Genomic DNA, 16324 nt, shown 5'->3' on the forward strand with positions numbered 1-16324 from the left:
GTGTAGCCTGAAGCATTATATAAGACACAAGTACTGTTCGTTTCAGTATCTTGAGACGACCACTTTTCGACGATTCTATCTCACTAAGGTATGAGACACGAAAGGATAAGCGCATTTCCGGAATTCGTCATTCTTTGACCTTGATTCCCGCCCTATTAGATACTTTTTAGTTCATTTTTTCCCCATATGTATGTATCATGTCATTTCTGACCAAATTATTTTATTTTAATTTAGTCAGCGAGTAAGCCGATATTACTTTATTCTTAAATGTATCGCTTCCTTTCATCGTTCCTCGCACTCCTGTTGTGAGGAATTAAACACATCCTAGCACATGCGCGAAAGCGCGGAGGGTTTTAGAATCCGTTGGAAAGCAATAATTGCAGTTTACAATGGATGTTATATGTATTATATGATAATGGATACTTGCAGATTCCTTTAATTAACTTGAATATTCAGTTTGTTGAAACTAGGGCTTTCACAATCTTTGTTTCTATATCGAAGTATGTGACGAAGCGTTACAATATTCTCTAGCAGATATATGCTTTTATTATCTCATTTTTTTGCAATTTTAGTTTCCGTTTTAGGACTCGAATTGTCATAAAGTGAAGTTGGATTCCTTAAAAAATAATTGGATAAAAATGAACTCCTTATATGTATTGCGTGGTGCTATAACTAAATAATTTTTCTCTTTATAAAAACCCGTGCACCAAATTTTCATATTTAACTTATCCACGACAGATATATATACACTTGGCATGGCGATACTACAAAAGTATATTGTGATTTTTTTTTCTTATTTATAAAGCTGCCCATATATAGTATTTTTAGGATTTCAAAATCATGCATTTTGTGGCCACTATTTATATAAAGTGTATAAAGTAATAAAAATGGTCAAAGAAATTATTTTATTAATTCAGTGTATAATTTGAATTATAAAATTATATCGTAATTAAGTTCACTTCTAGAAAGATACATCCTCCCGGAGGGACACCTCGAAATGAGGATGAGATGCTTCGCATGGAGGTTGGATCTAGCAACCTTAGAGGGTACACGAAAAGGTGGGGGTCTAGCTCCTTCCATCGATGATGGGACGTACTTCCTTAGGGAAGGGCTGTACCGTGGCCGGTGATGGCCCTAAGGACTCAACCACAGTTCCTGCCAGTTTTACTGTGCCTTCGGGCGGGTCGGAGAGTCAGTGATATGACTTCTAGAAGCATATACGGCACTGAAAAAATGTAACAATTAACTTCTTTCATCAACATTATCGAACAAAAAAACTTTGATGATTCTGACCTAGTACACTCTTATTATTTCCCAAAACACTTTCATCTTCTTTTCTAATTTATATTTGAGGCAGACATAGAAAATAACCAGATATTTATATTTCATAAATTATATTTGTTTCCTTCTTAATGGTCCTGCGATATCAAGAATCATTTAAATTTCGCTCATAAAAATATTACTCTCAAAATATTTCTTTACCATATTATTAAAAGCTTTTGCTTTATTCAAGTTTCCCTTTGTCATTAAATCTAAGGGAATTTGCCATTGGAATTCAGGAAATTAAATTTTTGTATATGTATATTTTGCTTGGTTAAAAATAAAATGTACTTAAAGTACTTATTTACAAGAATAACGAATGGAAAGCTCATTTCTTTACCAGTTGTTAGTTAACAAATATTTTTGAATATTTATTAATCTTTAAGCTTTATAGGAAATTTGCCTCATTATTTTCAACAGAAATTTGGTGAACATGTAAATAGAATTTTTATGGTCTATTTAAAAACATTCGAAGAATGCTAAAAAGTTAATTGTTAACAATGATTTTATGCATCAATACGCTAGTTTATGATGACTCTCTTTGCATAACAACTTCGTTATGTAAATACAAATTTTCATTTCCATTACGCTGGAGTTTCAATTCATTGTTTCGCTTCACATGTTACAAAACATTATATTTGTGGACAATGAGTAATGAATAAATGGGAATCAAAATTTACACTGTGAAGGATCGCGTGTCAAAATATTGAACAATAGATTGGAATAGAAAGAAAATCGTTGTGAAAGTTGTGTTTAGTCACTGAATACATATGTATTTGAATGTGGCATTCGAATATTTAATTTTTGTTGTGAAATATTTAACATTAATTAAAATCAATATATCAAACATAAAATGAAAAAATCTATATAGTGAAGAATCATGGGTAAAAATATTGAATTAGAAGCAAAAATGAAACAAATTGAGTTTAGTCATTGAATATGTAATGGGATTTGATTATTAAATATTTCACTTTCTGCTTGGAATATTGATAAATTAATTAATAACATTCTAACAGTGTTAAATATCTGAATCATTATATTTTATTGAATTATTGTTCTTCATCATTATCATTGTCACTGAATAACGAAATTATAATGAATCAAAAGTTAAGCTATATTCTGTTTATGTATTTTCTTCCAATCTATTAATATAATATGTAGTGGGTTTTAAACCCACATCAGCCCACTCTCCCAAAAGGTTTAATGTAAACGGTCCAAATCCATTAATGTCGTTAATTGATTAAATTATCATTTGAATTCTTCACAAGAAATCCTAAATCTTCTGAAATTCGCTTTCACGTTGTTAAAACCCACACATGTTTTATCTTCATTCGCAATATTTCCTGAATTTTGCACTTAAAGTTATAACAATCTAATTTTTAAGAAGTAAAGAATAAATTAAATTACGAAGGGAAAAATTGTACATTTTCCCTTGGTAACTTAAGAGAAGTCCTAATTCCAGATTTATTCTTTTTTATATCATATGAAGTTCAACTGTAACATTTAGTGGCTTAACAAGTAACATTACTTATCTCACTTTTGGAAAAGGAAGAAAAAACTAAATTTTTAGCAATCAATAACGAATAACTCTGAGGGTTTTTTTTCCACATATGGTATCGCAAGGCGACAACGTGTTTATAAAAGATACGAAAAACATTAGAGATATTCGTTACTGGTTCAGAAAAGTTACAGTTGGTTTATTCAGGATTTTCTTCTTGTAAAATTTTCAAAACTGACATAGGTAGTACTGTTTGGAAAGCCACAAAATTTTGCAATGCTGTTAACATTGTTGTACCAACGTTTGCAATGTTTTAGTAATGCTGTAAATTTTAAGAGATTTTTTTGGTATCTTTCCTCAGTTAGAAAAAATACTTTAGTCTATTGAGTTTTGACTGGCATTCTACAAGCTCGAATCCTCTCAGTTTCCAACTAAGATAATCTTGATTTCAAGATTCAATTCTACTGTTCCAGTTCTACTGTGTAGATGAAATTTAACGTCGTAATTGAAATATCCTTACGCCAGTGTGGGTTATGCGACTTAAAAAGAGCTACGTCATCAAAACGTAATTCTTAAGTATTATTGATCGGGATTTCAAGTGTCAATCCTAGCGATGACTTCATGAGTATGAGGACGAGTTGAACGTCGAAACAGCCGATTATTCTCACTTTGGTGCAAAACTTTGACCTACAACGACTTACAAGGTCATTGAGGACATTTTGGATTTGTAGAATCGGGATTTCGATATATAATTACATTGAAAATCAGTATTTATATAGTGCAGGTGAAAATTGCCTTCATAGTCGAAACACCCTCATCTTAGTAGTGTGGCATTGAAGAGAGGAGGGGGGGGGGAGGGGTGCCAACCACTTTCTCTCACTTTACACTCGATCACTCTCGCTTACTGGGTATTGCTTCAGATATTAAAATAAAACATTGGAAATTTTGAATTTTCTGTTGTTAGTAAACAAACAAAAGTTTTGTCTATTTCTCATAAGTTTCATTGAAATTAGCTTTCACCAGTTAACTGTTTTGACCTCTTTGGAAGATGCGTATCTAAATTGTGTCGTAAAAATTGAGCTATGACGAGTATACTCATCAAACACAGAGTATGCGTAATATGAAATTATGTTGTAATGAAGTGACTTTTTTTTATTTCAATAATTACATTTATTTATTTACTTAAAATAATACACATTTCTTACATACGAACGACAAAAAAACTCATAAAAAATAATTTATTATTTTAATTTGCTGTTAATGAATGGTATTGAGCAAAGCATGGTACAGAGCATAATAATCTTTTATTTGTTCCTTTGATTTCGATTTGGCTTCAAATATTTTACTCATCTTGAAATTTGAGAATATGTTTGAGCTTTTATTAAAATTGTAATTCAAAGTGCAAATTGTCACGACTTATTACTCCTGACGAATAAACTCGTCTTAACGCAAAATGTTGTACTTTTTACTCTGTCAAGAATATTCGTCCAAAACAGTTTACTAGTTAAAGATCTTGGCTTCCTTTTTAAAAACTGTCCTTTTCTAAGACATTCCAGATATTAGATTAGGATTTTTTCCGATATAAGATAAGAATTTGATCTAAGCAGTGTTCATCTAAGCTTTATAATAATTTTTTTCACAAACTGTTTTACCAAAATATAATTTAAAACCTTCTATATATACCACAATATTATTTTTAAAATGCCCCTTGATAACGAGTAAAATATTGGGTTCCATTTTCCACATTTTTGGAGCTGAACGAAAATTAGCTAACGGCTTAAATGATTTCAAAATGTTAATCTATGCAATATAAAGAAAAGGCGATGAAAAGGCAATTACGATATATATATTTTTTTTTTTACTCTTTCCTTTCTTGATTAAACTCTGATTCTTCTAATTATCTTGAGTTAGTTTTGGGTTACAACACAGGTTGGAAAGTATTGCTTCCTTGTCTAGAATTAGCATTTTAAATTCATTCTTTTCACTTAGATTGCGGCTGTAAGACACCATTCACTTGAATCTCACAAATTGTTAATTATTAGTAACTAACTAGGTCCTTTTTAAATCATTGTGATATATGTGGGCTGTCAAAATTCAAAGTAAATAAGGCGTTTTGAGTTTTAGATTTACCGTTAAGTTAATCTGGCATAAAGAATATATATATATATATATATATATATATATATATATATATATATATATATATATATATATATATATATATAGCGACATTGGTAAGTTCCTACAGGAAATCTTACTACCAGGTTCATGACATTGTTAACATTTTCGGTTTACTTACTGTAGATTTAATTTGAAATATATAATTTATTTTAGTTGTGAAATCTAGGAGATCTGCTGCTAATAAATTGCTTGCAATGCAAAGGTAATATATGAAAAATTAAATTCGGTTTGAATTCACCAGTCTGTACCGCATCAATATTGTCAAAATATGCTAAATTCTGGCTTTTTGTCATTGTCGACATAGCACCATTAGCAATACGAAGAAGTACCAGTTAATGGATTTCAAAAAAATTCAATATTTGATACACGACATTCTGTGAATAACTATTTTTCCTTTTTGAAAGTACTATATATCTGAAATTGTGTGTAGTTTTGTATTCCCGATGACAGTACGCAATTTTAGTATTTTAAGAAATTATTATTAGTTAATTAATTTACTTTTACTACTCAACTAAGGTGCCCGAGTGAGATGTGTGCGTCTGAAAACTATAATTTTCACTTAATGAGCTACAAATAAGACTTTCGCAGACTTAGTAATTCGTTACATAAGTCACACGGAATCCATAAACAACCCAAGTGTGACTCATTGTGAATAAATATGGCGACATCTTTCCAAAGCAGATGATGTCATCAAATAAGATAGCGGAGAAAACTACTCAGTTAATAGTTATTTAAATTTTGATTCTATATGAGACATACCATTTAGTTTTAAAATTGAGAAAAATAGATATCAAATTCCCATTACATTCATAATGATGAAATTGCATCTCGGTTATTATGTAGAAAACAAAACAATGTAACTTTTCTTAATGTGTTAATAAAAATTTTATTCAAAAAATAAAGAAGTCTAAATTTGAAAGTATGAAACGACGAGAACACATCGATACGGAAATTAAACAGCAATAAATATCATAAGAAAAAAAAAACCCTTAACATTTATTAAAATTTTAAAAAGTTACAAATATGATTAAATCTTCTTTTTACTTATTTCTATCGGAGCCGTAAGCTTTTACTATTGAGTTTGACCTACTTATTTTTGAAAAAAGAATTAACATTTTAGCGCACAAACAATACCATGTTTTCAAAACTTTATTTTATCTGCAATGCGATTAAATCCATAAGAAACATTTTTCTCATTCATAAATTTTGTGTTTTGTTCTTGTTTCTTCATAATATGTTTCATTTATTACTAATATGAAAAGTAAAATAAGGCATTAGTATTTAAGTGAAAAAAAGAATGTTACTATTTTACTTCTGAAAAAAAAATCGGTTCAAGCAATCGGCTTATTTACCATTGTTTATTATTTCAGTACGATCTTAATGAATATTTAATAATACTAAAATTTTTTATTTTTTTGTGTGGAAAAATCGTCTGAAACAACTCAGCCTTAGATAAATTATTAATAACATTAAAAATTATTTGTCTTGATTTCCACGGGAAAAAAAAATCGTCGCCAAAATCGTTTGACCAACAAAATATGTCAAAGCTTTCCTAATATCTGAACAGTATGATGCATTTAAATAGTTTCCAGTTCGTACTTTCTCATTTTAACTATTTTTTCAAAAAAATCTTAGTTATAAAAACAAATGTTACTTAAAAAACAAACTTAGTTATAAAAACTTTGTGCTTTAAAAACGAAATCCGTAGGATTTCGTTATTTGCTAAAAGCATTTTGCAAATTCTTCTTTATATTATTAATTTGCATTCCAAAATTAATTCAATGAATTTTGAATATTGAATGGTTACATTTTTAATTCATTTTGTTAAATTATTAGAGCAAGAAACACTTTTAACATTTATGAATTCATAAAAAAATTATTAATTTTATTGAGATAAAGTAATGTTATTGCGGAATTTCCTAACATAGTTTGTTTGCTTGGATATAAAGAAATATTTCTATAATAAAAAATTGGAAAAATTTCAGCATTTCATATTTTTGAAAACATTCAGTGAAGAATAGCGTTTTTTGCATTCCTTGGTGTTTTTTCTTGGATTTATTTATAAATATTTCAGATTCAGTAATGAAATTTTTTTTGATAATACTGGTTAGATGATTCTTTATTAGAACAAACTTATTGACATTGATTCTAGTTCTTATTTTTTATTTGCTAAAGAATCCGTTTTGTTTACTACTTGTAAGAATTTCCGACAAAAAAAAAAAAATTAATATTCGAACTTCCTTCAAGCAAACGAAAAATTTCGATATTGGTAATAAATATATTTTTTTTTTGTCAAAACGTTTTTTGTAAACAGAAAGGAATTTGCAACAAAAGTTACGCAGTTGTTTTGTCGACACATTTTTTATATTTGATTAACATTTTATATAATGAAATGAATGAATAGACGATGGAGTATTGTATGTTTGTATGATCTCTATGCATCTCGAATATTTAGCTTTAAAGGAATTTTCCAGTTTGTTGGGTTTTGTGCATTTAAAAAATTTTATTTTTTATTTGTAAGAAGAAGAAACGTTTTGTGAGGTAGTTTATTTTATGACAAAAATATTTCCTAAGGAATGTAATTACTTCCAATCAAATTGAATTAGTAACCGTAAAAAACTGCTCCATGCTTGCTTCTATTAAATAACATTTTCAGAATTACAAGGTCCAGTTTTTATGGTCATTTAGTAAACAAAAAGACACTAAGAATCTATATAAGGAATGCTAAAATGGTTGAATTTTTTCCCCTAAAGCTAGCCATATGCCATGGATTAAAAGTAAATTGTTTCGTGATATATTATCCTTTTTTTTTTATCTATTTTGATGTATTCGATATGATTGAAATTTATCTAAAATGGTATTTAAGAGATGGTTCGTACATATTCTTTAGGTTTTTAAAAAATTTATGTCCTCATTTAAATCCAAATATACTTTCGTGATATTTATAGAATTTTATCTTGCAATTTGCAATGCTAATTTAACAATATGTTTTAAGCTGTTTCCATTAAGATGATTGATTTCTGTAATAATTTTTGAGTAAAAATTCGGTAAAATCTTACTTCCGAGCAAAAAGTATTCATTTCGAAATACAGCTTTCAAATGAAGATAAATGTATACAAAGGAGAGAAAATTTTTCAATTTTTAGAACGATTTCAATAAAGGATTAAAAAATACCCAAATGTTTTTGAATAATAATTTCTGGCAATAACTTATTATTTTGAATGAGAAATATCTTCTGCTTCGTTTTTAATAGTTATTTCAAAATGTCGTATATAAATAAGCTGTGAATCGAAGGATAAGTTTTTGCTTTCCAGAAAAAAAAAATTGTATTCCATAATTCTGAAACTTTGTCAAAAGAATGGCATTAAAATTTTTAAGCGCAAAACAAGCAATATTATTAAACATAAACGAAAACACTGCCTGCCATTATTTCCATGTGGAAAAAAAAACTCCAGGGAAAGATGTGTACTTTTCCAAATATATCTAATCGGTGTTAAAAAAAGAGAAAGTCCACCCATCCATAAATGAATTGTGAATCTTTAAATATATCAGTAGTGATAAAAAATAAAATAATTTAAACTAAGATTTAAAATTTTAAAAAGTATATAATATTCACCAGTTTTTGCCAAGGGATATAATTTAATGTAGAACAGTTCACATAACCCTGTACGAAAAATATTTTAGAGGAAGCAAATAGAAATTAATTCCCTTGATAAAACATGGATTTATTATCCTAAATAACTGCAATAGAAACAGATAAAATTACTATCGAAAATGAAGAAACAAAAAAAAAAAAAAATAGAAATTTGATTTTGTCAATGCTAAGAAAGTTTAAGTAAGGTTTTTTTATTGACATAAGGTTCTTCTGCAATCAGAAATTAAAATTAAGAGTGAAAAAATGTTAAAAACAACTCAACCTACAGTTAAAAAATTATTTGTTTACATTAGAAATTACATTTTTTAATCCTTATGACTTTAAAGGTAGGAAACCTCATGCAAGTCTAAATTATAGGTCATACTTAGAAAATTACCACCGCATTCTCAAAAAAAAAAAAATGATGGCTGATAAATTATTGCATAAATACCTTTCCAACATATTTCGGGAGAGTCCTCTAGCGTTTCGCTTATGGACTATTATGCATTTTGTATGTTAAACTGATCGCTTTCTAAGCACAAATCCACCATGAATCATAAATTCTGGAAAGAAGCAGATGATAAATGGAAATTAATACCCATGGAAAATTTGTGAAAAGTCTTACTATCGTGGAAAAAATTCCATAAAAACTCCTTCTATCATGGAAATCTCGATACAGACTTACAATCTAGAAAAAGATCTAACATTTGGAAGAATAATCTTTGCATTTTGAACTTTAATTAAATGGCCTAAAAAAATTCTAAAATGTGCATCTATATTCAGAGGATATTACAGGTTGTGCATTCTCCAATAGATTTTTTTTTGCCATCAGATTTGAGGTGGACTAACTTTGAGACTTGAATAATAAATCCACTGTTTATTACAATGATAATTTGAAGGCGAAATAGTGTGTATCATTGTTTAAAGCAGCATTGCTCTTGCTATTTTGAATACTGCATTTAGTTCTCCAATCATATAAAACTATATTTTATATCTAATTTGTAATAAAGTTAATTGTGAAAGATAAAGGTTACCCACATTAAAAATTTTGAACTCTAATTTAGCAATAAGGCATCAACATTTTATTGAAGAATAAGAGAAATGATTTCAAATTTAATAAAGAATATAAACAATAAGTTGACTATTTTAATTATTTATTTGTATTTTATAGAAAGCATAGCAAATATTTTATATAAAGAGCAGTTGTTCTAAAATTCGTTTAGAAATGCTTCAAAAATAGACATTATTTATTACAGGTAATATAAGAATGACTAAACAAGTGCGTGAGTAGAGTAAAACATCTTTTCTTATCGCTTACACTCATCAAAAATAATTAAAAAATGTCCTGTTTCCAGTATAAGCAAAAGTGCTAACAAAAGAGACATTAAAAAAAAAAGAGCCCCTGTTCCGCAATATATTTCAACCACTAGCATTAAATTATCCGTTGATCACCGAAATAATTACCCCTCCCGAAAACGTGCAAGGTGAGCTTTCACTAACTGAATTCTAAATCTGTAAAAAAATATTGCAGAGCGTTACTTAATTATCAAACAAATTATTCTCCTGTGCATGTGAGAATGGCATAAAATCATCCGGAAATCTTATTGAAGAGATACAATCCATCGAGGAGAGAGGTCTACCAACTTGTGTGACGGATTTGGCGATATCCACGGCCCTCTTGGCGACCGAACAGCGCAAATAAGCAAACACAGTATCCGACGGCGCAGAGTGGAGCTCGTATCGGTTCTCTTGCACACAGTTTTCGTTTCGATGAGTTCGTGGCGGGACAGTCGTCCACTCTCTTCCCAAACTTTATCATTGCTCTCTCCCAATGTTATCCACGAGGTTCAGAATTACTTTCGATTTTAACGGAAACTTAGAAAAAAGTTTTCTCGCATGGACAGGAGACGAATCGGGCAGGTAATTTAAATTGCTCCGAATCGGAATTTATGGATTATGATAAGAAAATTCCATCAATTGAACTCTTATCATTGATTGATTGATGTTTGTGGCCGAGAAGAATCAGTAGGTGAAAATAAATGCTCATATTTATTCAGAATCACAATTAGTTGAATAGAACGCTAGTGTAGAATTCTTGTCCCGTAAAAGTAGTTAAAACACTGATATTTAGACTATAAATGTGGTGTAACTTTTTGTAATTGATGTTTGTCGTTAAATGTGAATATTATGATATCTTATAAATAAGTGTTAAATGGATTTTATATAAAAAGTAAAATTTCTTGTTGTGATCAACATAATCGAAACGTAACTGTATATTTGTGTCGTGATATTTATTGGAAAAAGTTGCTGTTATACTTAAAGGGAAAAAAGTTTTGCAACTTTTCTCTTTGATACGGAGTGATAATTTACAAACATTCTGTTACTGTATTTATCATCTTTCATTCTTGGTGGTCAAATATTCTATGAAGTTGTGATTAGATGTTATAAAAGAACTAAAAAAATTTGGAGGAATTGAAAAATTTTAAACATAAACTTTATCTAAAGAATCGATTGTTCTGAACTGTATTTGACTGACATTTTGTTTGACGAACTTACTTCGCCAGATAAACTTTTTGATTCATCCCAACTTCTTTTTGACGAGAACATTGAAAATCTATTTTTGTAGCCGACGGCTATTTTTTCGAACAATTCCGGTTACTACAAATTTCGTTTCGAAGTGTGATACTAGAACAAAAAAAAAAAAAAAAAAGTTATTCGATAATTGCATAAAAATCTCACCGAAATTTTGCTTTAAAAGACGAAAACCAGAAATAACCCACTGATCATTTCAAAATGCAAGATATACTTATGAAGCTCATTGAGGAAGAGAAACGTTATCCAAACGCACAGTAAAAAGTCACCTTCCAAGAACGAAGCTCTTATTCTTTTGTCTTAAGAAATTCGCATTCTTTAAATCTCCAGAGCTATGAAAATGGGACGAGATATCTGGATGAATTCCCCGTCGTACCAAGCGACGTCTACAACATCCTGTCTCTACCCATCCTCGAGTCATCCGAGATATCGTAAGAGGGATTCACTAGACACCCGCCGGACTCAGAATGCCTCGAAATCGAAATCCACTCATCGTCGTACTTCGCCCCGTTCCCTGGCATTGTGGTCCCAATTGATGAATCTCACGTCCAGAGTTAGAAATCAGTCTGTAATGACAATCATAATGGATACATTTGTGTACTTAGTAGTCATAGTCGCCTGCATCGCTTGCTATGCGAATTCTTTGGACGGCGAGTTCGTCCACGATGATTTGGTCTCGATTACCATGAATCCTGACGTTATTGGCGAGAATCCTGTCAGCGAGATTTTCTTCAACGATTTCTGGGGGAAACCGATGTCAGATCCCAGTAGCCACAAGTCTTATCGTCCCTTCACAGTACTTACCTTTCGGTAAGTTATTTTTTCTTCTTCTTATCGGCAAGATGCATCGTATATCAAATGTTGTTTTATTATCTCGAAAATAAAAGTTTCTTTTTGTGGATGAATGCAGTAAAAGTATCTTTAGAAGTAAATTTTATTTTCAATTTTATATGCCTCCTTCAGGATGGGACTATAGGATATATCAATATATAAGTTTTACGATGATTTATCTCAAGAAAATTTAATTTTAGAGTGTAAATATAGTAATAAAAAGGATAGTTCTAAACTTATTTTATATTCACCGTAAAAAAAAAAAGTTTCAAGTATAGAGAAAAGTTTAGTTTAAAATTTTCAACTGCTAATCTCAATTCTATTAAACCGTCATCATAAGTTATACTGTCGAAGATAACATTTTTGGAACATAATATATATAATATAATTAAGGCACTGTTAGGCACTTGTCTGAATAACAAAAAATTGTTAAATGAGAGTGGAAATCTATGAAACTTTAAAAAATTTAAAACTTTTATAGACTTTCAAAAACATTAAAGTTGCCTTTAATTACTTTGTTAAAATTTAATGAAAAATCAGTACATCTATTTAAAGAGTTTATCTATTTAAAGATTTTTAATTATTATAATTACAATTATTTATCAATTTATATTATAAAAATAATTATTATAATCTTTTAAAAAGTTGTAAAAATATTAGTTTATAAAGATTAATAATTAAAAATCATAAAAAAATTATTAAACAATTAAATTAGTTAAGTTATAAAAAATATTATTATAAAAATTAAATTATTTAAATTATAAAAAAATATTATTATAAAAATTAAATTATAAAATTTTTTATAATAATTAGTTAAATAATAAAAAAATATTATTATAAAAATTAAATTAGTTGAATTATAAAAACATTTAACTAGTTTTTCAAATATAAAAGCTTTGATAAATTAAACAGAATTTAAAAAATAACTTGTTTAAAAAATAATAGATTTAAATTTTTAAATGTTTTATAGTAAACAAATGGTTATTCTTCGGCATAACATGCATAAAATCTTATCCTGAATGCATGTTGGCAGTGTTGAAATATTTATATTCCTTTCCAGTTTTGTCGTAATAATCAAACTTTTTATTTCAAATATTTCACTTTTCATGAAAAAAATGCCTTCGATTAGAACAAAAATTGCATTTCGAACTCTAAATATTTTAAATGAGCTTGAAAAATTTAACTTTTTTCTTTTTTACAATCAAAGAAAAAAAATCATCTTTTGTTGCATAAAAAGAGCCAGTGTGAATATTCTGAAAGATTCTGGTAATTTACAAATTTGCAATAAATATTTAATCTTATGAATTATGTAAATCTTAATTCAAAATGCATTACGAATAATTGTGATTCAATTCGTCTGACAAACTTTTTCTTCCATTTAATAAAATTTCCCAGAAATAGGGAAGAATAATGCGAGCCTTTCATTATGAACAAGAGTGGAACAAACTTGAATCGAGGGATTAAAATACGCCTTTCTGCTTGAAGGCAGTATTGCAAAGTGCATACGCCTACTCTAGTCCAGAATTAGAATATTACAAATATTTAATGTATACTCCTGAATAAACTCCAAATTTGTCGTCAACAACTTATTGAGAAAGTTTTAATGGAATCTCAGCCGATTAAGGAGTTGCGAGGAATTTCGGAAATCGATCATTTCTCAAGTAATTTATTTGTTAAATCAAATGTGTCCATTCAGAAGGAGTGCAATTACTTGATTTATCTCAAGATACAAATTATTTCCAGAATTAGAGAATTTCGTATTCAGCGTATTATTTTGAAATCGTTTATAATATAATCTTCACCCTATTAAAATTTTTAAAAGAACATACATGAACAATTTCAAACAAATTTCTATCTAAGAATTATTTGTTAATTCATATGCATTAAAGTTTTAAAACAAACTCTTTTAAATATTTGAAAAAAGTTATTTATTTGTAAAGAATATTTAAATATAAAAAAAAAGTATCCTCGGAATATTGGATAAAAAAAAACACAATTGGAAACAAAATGCAAATTTAAGTAAGTAGAAATGAATAAAGGCTTGAAGAAATTCCGTATTTACTATAATTTACATAATTAACCTGACTTTAAAAATAATTTAAAAATAAAAAAATCTTAATTCATTTATAGATATTTCATTAACTAATATTAAAATTTATTTTTCTTATCTCCCATTATATATTATCTCAATATTTAAAATATTTTATTATCAGTTCTGTTTGATTAAAAGAATTAGTTTCCTCACTACACCATTTATTATAATAATAGATAATTTAAGAAATTGATTTCCTCTTCTCTCTGACCATTTTTTTTAAAGAAAATATCATGAATTGATATTCTGTTTCAGCTATATAAAAACTGATAGTCTTGATAAATTCATGAAAATTGTTTTGAAAATTAAAGTGATAATTTGCTATTATAAATTGTTATCCATTTTCAAAAAAAATTCCTTACGGTTTTATCTCACAATAAATTTAGATTTCTTAAAGATGTATGAGTATCAGCTCGTGAAAAAAATTAAAAACTTAAATAAAGAGGAGAGAGCTCAATCAGGATTCTAAAAGAGGTTAAACTACTAGTTTTCAATGATACTATCAAGAAATAAATGAACATAAAAAAAGTTTTCAAACATATTTATCATTATTTAAAAAAATATAGAGAGAAAGCACTTTTCCAACAATGGAAATTTGATTAAAAATTAATTTAAAACTATGACACAGTGATCATAGACTAATTTCCCCTCCACCAGCCTGTGAGGACATAAATGGAGGAATTAAAGGACTTGCATACTCCTATTTTTATTTCTGATCTGAAAAATACAAATTATCTGTTGTAAAGATGTAATAAAATTGTGGTACAATTTAAATTCAGGTTACTTTAGAAACAAGACTTACGAATTGTTTCATCTGCTTTTTCTTGGCGGGTATTGCCAATTCATGCTTAAAGGAAAATTAATGCGAAAATTCTTTTGCGTCATGTCATTAATCTTTTAATGTATGTAATGTTGGAATATGAAAGTGTGTTTGTACTTGTTAATGTGTAATGAATCTTAGGAATGAGTATTTATTTGTAACTTTTTATTATAATGTGATTAAATGCATGTGCTTTTCATAATGTTTAAAATAAACCGTACTATTTTAAAATTTATCCAACACTGATTAAAGCTTCTGATTTACGAAGTTTCATTTTCCACGATATTTATTTAGAAATTTTCTAAAGAATTGGAAAAATATGTTGTTGTGAGACTGAATAAACTATTTGTATTTTACGAACATTACAATGAATCTGTTTAATATTGTAAATATATAACAGATTAAAGGTTCGATATCCATGAAAATTATGTATGTAAAGCACTTTATTTATTTATTTATTTTGCTGACTACAAAAAAATTAATTTAGCGTTTTTTTTTTTTTTTTTTTTTTTTTTTTTGCGAACTTCTGTGCAGAGTTTATTTAGAAATAGTGATTGCTGCAATGCAAGTTATTAACATCTTCATCATTATCATCTTTTAGTATAACTTTTTTATAAAGACAATTTTAATCAAATATGTGCAATCTTAAGCTGTTCGTAAATTAATGCTTAGTTCAAAAGCTTTACATATTCTATGAATTGAAACTTTTTGACGTTTTCATTCGCCAAAGATAAATTTAATCGTCCCAGTTTTATAACAAGAACAATGGCACAATTAAGACATCTGACTCTTGTTTCGAGTAGTCAACTCTTGTCTCAGGGCATCAAATCCTTTTTTATTTTAGAAGTTGTGTAATGATTCAAAATATAATTACCGTAGGTTCTTCCATGTATTATATATAGAAAAACTGAATTCCGAAAAATTTTGCTTATATTATAAATCGACTAAACATTTTAAAACTTTCTATAGATATGCATTCATCGTGGTTTCTTTATTGTAAAATTTCCTACATTAATTGAACTGATAAATAGTTTATCAAAGGCTAGTTTATTATCAAATTTTCAAATCTGATAAGCTAAATAATGCATTGTATGGCCTTGGTACTTACTGTCGGTTGAGGTCATGACACTGAATACGTTAATTCAAGTCGCAGACTATAAATGGCCATTAATTGGAGAGTAACGTAAATTTTGCAAGAAATGAAACGCAAGATTAGAGACAGATAAATTAAGAGAACGATGAATGAGATAGACGCGAGGTTGCAATTTATGGAAGTTTGATGAATATTGTTGTAGTCTGGGATTAAGAGAGGAAGTTATAAATGATCCATTTTCTACTTTTCAGGGTGATTTTCAA

General features: G+C 28.2%; 1 protein-coding gene across 1 annotated transcript in view; it reads left to right on the plus strand.

Moving 5' to 3' along the window:
- Positions 1 to 10373: 10373 nt before the first annotated feature.
- The window catches only part of LOC129960652 (protein O-mannosyl-transferase TMTC1-like), a 295526-nt gene continuing 289575 nt past the window's right edge, over positions 10374 to 16324 (plus strand). Inside the window, exon 1 of the mRNA XM_056074201.1 lies at positions 10374 to 12035. Coding sequence (XP_055930176.1) covers positions 11560 to 12035 — 476 coding nt within the window. The 5' untranslated portion in view covers positions 10374 to 11559. The remainder of the gene's footprint in view (positions 12036 to 16324) is intronic.

This window comes from Argiope bruennichi, chromosome X2 (genome assembly GCF_947563725.1).
Source record: "Argiope bruennichi chromosome X2, qqArgBrue1.1, whole genome shotgun sequence".
In the NCBI taxonomy this organism is placed as follows: domain Eukaryota; kingdom Metazoa; phylum Arthropoda; class Arachnida; order Araneae; family Araneidae; genus Argiope; species Argiope bruennichi.